Here is a 7,438-nt window from a genome sequence, read left to right as displayed (position 1 = left end):
CCTGGTTCAGTGACAGTGGGTAGAGAACAGATTCACCCTGAGAGTTGATAAGGCGACATCTGAAGGTGCTGCATATTATTTCTGTCAACGAGATGATCCTGCACCTCTCACGGTGATATCATCTGTTACAAAATCTCCAAAGCCATCAGTGGGAATGTTCATTATGTGGTCATACTCTGTGACCCACTGGTACCTGTAGAGTTTTGGTATGCAAATGCAGACTGGCCTCCTTTCTCTTTTGCCAGACTGTCCCTGAAACACTTGATACAGGAGAGACTGTAAGAGCTTTCCATGACATTGTCCAACTGAGCTGATGACCTCATTTTGAAGTGGAGATAAGTTCATATGGCCACTTCCCTGTCTTCTGCCACACCTATCATTTCCACGCCCCAAAAAGTCAAAGGCACCAGTGGAGCCTGCTTAGGTTCTAAATAACAGCTGTAAATGCAATCTTCCCTCTCTCTCTAAAAACACTCACACTTATCCACACACTCATTCAAACTCTTCCCTAAACCTGGGATGCCTGGGTTATTCGGTCGGTTGATCGTCCACTTCTGCTCAGGTCGTGATCTCCCGAGTTGGAGCCCCATCCTTCTTAGGCATTCTACATTCAAAGGCTTACATCTACCATCTCATTGTAACTTCTCTTCTCAAGGTCACCAGTGATCTCCACATTGCCAAGTCCAATGGCCAAATGCCAGTCCTCTTCTTACTAGATCCATCAGCAGCATTTAACATACTGATGACACTTTCTTCCTTGATATACCTTTTGCTCTGTATTCCAGGGCATCACACCATCTTGCTGGTCTTCCATCCCTCTGCTCCTTCACAGACTCTTTATTGGTTCCTCCTCATCTCTCCTGCCTCAGAGCTCAGCCCCTGGACCTCTGATCTAGGCAACACTCATGCCACTCCTTATCATATTCCAAGCTCCAGTCCAGGCCAATGAAGATCAATCAGGCCTACTTCATATTGACAGAACTGCTCAACCAACCAATAAACATGACAGCAATAAAAATGGGGTCATGGTGGATATCTTTCCTCTTGACACATAATAAACACTCAGAAAACATATTTGGGGGGGACTTGGGGATTTCAGTTGGTTAAGCATCTGATTTTGGCTCAGGTCACAATCTCACAGTTCTTGTGTCAAGGCCTGGGTTGGGATCTGTGCTGATAGCTTAGAGCCCGGAGCCTGCTTAGGATTCTGTCTCCCTCTCTCTCTGCCCTTCCCTCATTTACACTCTCGCTCAAAAATAAACAGTATAAACAGCAACTAAAAAAACAACAAAAACAAAACACACAGATCAGGAATGAATTATATGGATTCCTTAATATAGGTACTTTAACAACATTTCTAATCATTATGAGCTCTTTTGTAGCTAAGAGAGTTCAGAGCACACTGACCAGGTTTGTTACTGTCTTTCCTGAAGCTAAATTTGATCAACCTATGTATCTCAGAAGGAGGTGAAGAAATCATTCTAAAATTCTTGTGACTTTCCTGTTTTTACACTGAAATAGGCATGTTAATCACATGTTTTCCAAGGGACACAAGTTATGGAACACTTAGAGCCGTGAGTCCCTTCAGTCACAAGACTAGACCTGAGTGCCCAAGGGAAGACTTTAAAGAAAGAGGTGACAAATTGTGAGAACATGTGCTGAGGAACACTAGCCCATATTTCTAGAGTGACTTGATTAACAAATTAGAGAAGTGTCTTTGTGAGAAAGTACACCTGGAAGAAATGGAGAGAGAGAGAGAACGGAAGGTACAAAAGAGATAGAACAGAAATGAATGTCATTACATTGCCCAAAAAAGCTGGGAAACAGGGTTCACAAAGGAAAAGAGATGAGGGGGAGAGGAATGCTACTTTTAATGTAGGAGGTTCTGAATCTGAGAAGTCAAACTTTTAATATTGGTAAGGTCTAGAGTTGGAAGGTGACTGTGGGTGAAGAAAGGAGACCAAGAGAATAAGGAAATATAAGAGAAATGTTCAAGAGTCAAGGAGGCACAGGGAAGAGAGAATTCATCCATCAAGGTGTGAAATTTGCCAGACCCTTCGCCAAAGGGTTGAGACGAACCTTACTGGCTCAACTATGCCATCTGTCCATGCATAGCACACCAGGTCCTATGACACAAAATCTGACAGCCTCTCTAAGATGTCTTTATGGCATTTGTGTTCACTAATCTTTCACAAAAAGGGATCCAGAAAAAGCCACCCCCCTTAATTTTCCCCTGGCCTTCAACAGCCCTGTAAGGAGTAAGGCAGGAGAGGTGGCTTCTCAGGCAGACCCAGGAACGTGTGCGTTCAGGGCTGAGCAGGGAGGCAGCAGCAGGTGCAGCAAAGCCTCCCTGACCCAGGGCCCTGGGGAGGAGGTTTGTGTACGAGGCTGAAGCACTGTGGGAGGATCACTATTATACTGCTGACAGTAATAAGTCGCCACATCTTCAGCCTGGAGGTTGCTGATGGTGAGGGTGAAATCTGTCCCAGACCCACTGCCGCTGAATCGGTCGGGGACTCCAGAATCCCGGTTGGATGCACCGTAGATGAGCCGCTTAGGACGCTGTCCTGGTTTCTGTTGGTACCAGTTGACGTAGCTGCTAACACTCTGACTGGCCCTGCAGTTCATGGTGACCCGCTGGCCCAGAGACCCAGCCAGGGAGGCTGGAGACTGCGTCATCGTGATCGCCCCGCAGGCACCTGCAATCACGAGGAGGTCATGATGATACATATGCACTTTAGCACAGACACCCTGAAATATGGCGTTTGAGAAGTGGTGTACATGTCAGCGCATAATAGGTGCCATTTTGGAAATAGCCAGTATTTCTCATTATATCTTTAAAAATATTTTTAACTCTAAAATGATACTACTGCAAAAGGCATGTGGCAAAAATAGAAATTTCTCACCTGAGACCCACAGCAACAAGGATATGAGGACCTGCCTCTGTGATACCATCTTGCTGTCCCTGCCTGCCCGATGCAGCTTAGCTTACATGGCAAAGGCCCCTTTTATCGAACCTGAGCAGTTGCTCTGGGCCAGAGTGGGGTGGGGGTGGGGGGACTATGCAAAGCACCTGGTGAGTAAAGAAGCAAAGGGCATGAGTAGTGGGTTGTGAAAGTATCTAATGTAAATTTAGAGAGCCAAAAATATCACCAAAAATATAGCTGTAGGACTAAAAACACAGAAGTCAACTTAGATAGTCTTGGAACAACTTAGAAGTTCAAAATGACAAGATCTAATGGTGATCTTCTATTTGAAATTCAAGAATATTGTTAAATGGATTGAGTTTCCAGAAATGATGAGCATGGCTCTTCATATCAATAATCCTGGTAAAAGTATAAAATGTGCTGGGAAACAGTAAATGAACAATGGAAAGAAGGAAGGAGGGAAGGAAGGAAGAAATGAAGGGAGGGAGGGAGGGAATATGGGAGGGAGGGAGGAAAAGAATAGAAGGCACAGAAGAAAATGGAGAACTTTGGACCCAACGTTTAATTTTTTTTAATTTTTTAATAGTTTCTTTATTTTTGAGACAGAGACAGAGCATGAGCAGGGGAAAGGCAGAGAGAGCAGGATAGAGGCAGAGAGAGAGGGAAGCACAGAATCTGAAACAGGCTCCAGGCTCTGAGCTGTAAGCCCCGAGCCCGATGTGAGGCTTGAACCCAATAACCGCGAGATCGTGACCTGAGGCAAATTCAGAAGCTTAACCGACTGAGGCACCCAGGCGCCCCTGGACCCAACATTTTATAAACTCTCTGACCAAAGATAATGGGACTCTAAAGCCATTTTTATCCTGCAGCTCTGTAAGGATTCTGCAAGCCCTTGAGCTGGGTTTTGGGGCTGTGCAGAGGGCCAGATAGACGGGAGACAGGCTCAGAACTTACTCACTTTGGGAGAAAAGTGAGACCCTAATTTGAGCTAAGGGAAGTTAATCCTGAATTTTAGTTATTCTATTTTTTCAGTTTAATATTTCCACTTTGTGTGAATTTTTTCAGATAATTAACTCTAGGTTCTTACAAGAAATTTTAGCTCCAGGTCCCCTGGGTGGCTCGGTCATTTGAGCATCTGACTTTGGCTCAGATCATGATCCCTCAGTTCATAAGTTCAAGCCCCAGATCTGTCTCCAGCCCCACACTGGGCTCACTGCTGTCAGCACAGAGCCCGCTTTGGGTCCTCTGTCCTCCTCTCCCTGCCCCAACCAAGTTCTCATTCTCTGTCTCTATCTCTCTCAAAAATAAATACACATTAAAAAAATAGAAAGAAAAGAAAATTTTGTTCCATCCAATGGTTTGAGAAGTCAGCACACGGTTGCCTGTTCCTAGTCCTGCTTTTCATTCTCCAGCAGAGGGAAGGGTGGGGTTGGGGGGCATGCAATTCCCTTAAGAAATTGAGTATGCATCTCCATCAGGAGGGCATAGATTTTGTGGCTACGGGTCTACTGCACGTCCAGCAACTGAACTCTTCCAGTCTTTTCTGAGTGCAGCGGATGCATGGTGCTTACTCAGTCAGGTGGCACATTGTCTGTTCTTCGGGTGTCCATGTGGCTTCTTCACCGCTTCTGGGCCTGAGAAATTACCTAATACCCAGCTATTGCCTGTACCGAGTAGTCCTTAGCTGGGGATCCATACCTCATCCTCACAAAGGGCCAATTCTCCCAACAATCAGCACCCCAGTTTGCCCCCAAGGGATGGTTAATTTTATGTGTCAACTTAACTAAGCTATGGCGCCCAGTGGTGTGGTAAATGCCAGTTGAGAAGTTGTCCTGAAGGTAGTTTTTGATGTGATTAACTTTTAAATTAGAGACCTTGCATAACACTGGCTACTCTCCTTAATAAGGGAGGGGGCCTCATCCAATCAGTTGAAGGCTTTAAGAAGGAAGGCTGAGGTTTCCCAAAGGAGAAGGGATTCTTCCTTAAGATGCAACAATAGAAACTCAGCCTCAGTTTCCAGTCTACAGATTTCCCACTTGATGCTGCAGTATCAACACCAACCTCAATTTCCAGCCTGCCAGCCTGCTCTACAGACTCTGGACTCGCCACCCCCCACACTCTCAATTCTCACATTCTCTGTCTCCATGGACATATCATTTGTTGTGCTTCTCTGGAGGATCCTGACTCATAACACTCTTCACATTCCCCAGGTTCCACCTCTTCAGCCTGGAAGAATGCCCGGCACAGCACTCGGTTCTGCCTCCCCACTGTCCTTTCCATAGACCATTCTTATCACTTCTCTTACTTTTCAAAGCACTCATGGGGCAGGACTCAACTGTTGGGCTGCATATATGAGACATCTAGCAAGACAGGGTGGGAGATGTCTGTTCTTGCCAATTTTCTCCTCTTTGCAAAAAACTTAAGGGAAAATCCAACTGTATTTCTTTTTTGTAAGTTCATTTATTTATTTTGAGAAAGAACACAAGGGACCGTGTCCTTCTAAAGCTTCGTTTCTTGACAACCCCAAAGCTTCAACCTTCAATCATCTAATATTGAGATCTCCAGGCGAAACCTGCAAAGGAATTTGTCCACAGCATTGTCTTTGAATCCCATATCTGACATACACTCTGAGAACTAGGCAAAAAAAAAATATAATATAAAAAAAAGAGGAGCCCATATCCAAAAAAATACTACTACTGCCGCTACTACTAATAATAAACAGCAACAACAACACAGTCTATTGCCATGTGCTGAACACATGAAGACCTGCTGTGTGTTCAGTTGTGCACTATGGCCTTACTGGTCTATAGCAATCAGTCGCACAATAATCCTCTAGAGATGATAGGTTCTCGGAGTTCAGGTTGTTCAGGGTACCAGTACTTGTGGGGAAGAAGATGGAAATACATCAGATACTAAGCCCATAATGCCTACTCACTGGTGAACTCACTCATGTAAAAAATAAAGCGCCTTTACTGCTATAATGTGAATTTAAAGTGTACACCTGGGTGAACACAAGCAGATACATCCCCTCTCTCACCACCACTCAGATCCAGACAGACACACCCTCTCCATCATCACACTTTTCGCTCATGCTCCTTCCAATCAATGCCATGCCCCATTGCTACCACCAGAGGCCTCCATCACCTTTCTAAATTCCTCACCATGTAGTGCAGACTTTCTCTGTTCTTGTACTTCATGTAAATGGAATAATGAAATATGTACTTTCTGGTGTCTTGCTTCTTTGGCTCAACATGTTTTTTAACCTTCCTCTATGTTGTTATTGATGCTGTAACTTGTTCCTTTTCACTGCATAATATTTTGTTGTTACAAGAAAATGTCACAGTATTTTCATTTTTTCAATAAATGAATGGGTTCATATTTGAACATGTTATCATTACAGTTCTTAAGAACATGGTTTCTCTCCGTGCACGGAGAGGGGCACTTGTGGGGATGAGCACTGGGTGTTATATGGAAACCAACTCGACAATAAACTATTTGTAAAAAAATAAATAAATAAAAAATAAAAATAAAAATAAATAAATATACCAGTCTTAAAAAAAAGAACATGGTTTCAAAGTCTTTGGTGGAGTTATGCACTCACTTCCCATGGGCGTGTTCTGAGGCATGAAAGCACTGAGTCACAGAGCTAGCCTCAGCTTTGGTAGATACTATGGAACAGTTTGCTAATGGGGAACAGCTTTACCCTACACCAACCATGTATAACATATCCACTTGCTGTAAGTCCTTTCTCCATACTTGCTATTGTCAGACTGTTTATTATATACATACTGGTAGATACTGAAATAGTATTGTTGTTAAAATTTACATCTCCGTGATGACTAATGATTAAGTAATTTACCGTAGGTATTAGTATTTAGTTGCTATTCAGATAGTTTGTTTTTTGGGCGGTGCTTGGTCTAGTCAGACACACACACAGTTGATCTTTCTTTTCTTTCTTTCTTTCTTTTTTTTTTTTTTTTTGAGAATCCCTTATGTTCTGGGACCCCAGCGGCAGGTATGAGGGTCAGACAGGAGGTGCTTCCAGGATACTGAGATCCAGAGAAGCCGGGGTCAGAGCGGGGCTACCTTGTGTGTTCCTTATAAACTGAAAGTGGATCTTTTGTCAGAAATGTGCAGGAAAATATCCTCTCCCATTTTATGGTTTATCTATTTACTTCCTTAATGATACATTTGAAAAGGAATTATTAACTCTAATGGGGTCTAATTTTTTTCATTTCTTTCTCCTCTCATTTTGTGTCTGGGGGAGAGGTGGGTCTGTGCAACAGATCTGATGTTTCTTCTTGCTAGGAAATGATTTTATGCATGGCTAAGTAAGTCTGAAACTTGCTTCCACTGTTTTCTGGTACTCAGATTGAGGGGAAGTAGTTTATTCCCACAACATATAACTCTGTGTCTATGGATATAACCACAAATAACAATAAATTATTAGTTGTGCGTGCCTGAACTGGCACTGGTCCATTTGCCCAGGGGATACTGGCATGAGAGCCTCC

General features: G+C 43.5%; 1 gene segment (V, D, J or C); it reads right to left on the bottom strand.

Moving 5' to 3' along the window:
• Nucleotides 1-2,265: 2,265 nt before the first annotated feature.
• On the bottom strand, nt 2,266-2,967 carry LOC120227141. The segment is given in 2 exon segments: nt 2,266-2,699; nt 2,907-2,967. Coding segments are annotated over 2 exon segments (468 nt in total).
• Between the last annotated feature and the right edge of the window lie 4,471 nt (nt 2,968-7,438).

Source organism: Hyaena hyaena, unplaced genomic scaffold, assembly GCF_003009895.1.
Source record: "Hyaena hyaena isolate Hyena2069 unplaced genomic scaffold, ASM300989v1 scaffold_2012, whole genome shotgun sequence".
NCBI lineage: Eukaryota > Metazoa > Chordata > Mammalia > Carnivora > Hyaenidae > Hyaena > Hyaena hyaena.
Note: the sequence above shows the minus strand (reverse complement) of the source record. Positions and strands in the feature narration are given on the sequence as shown.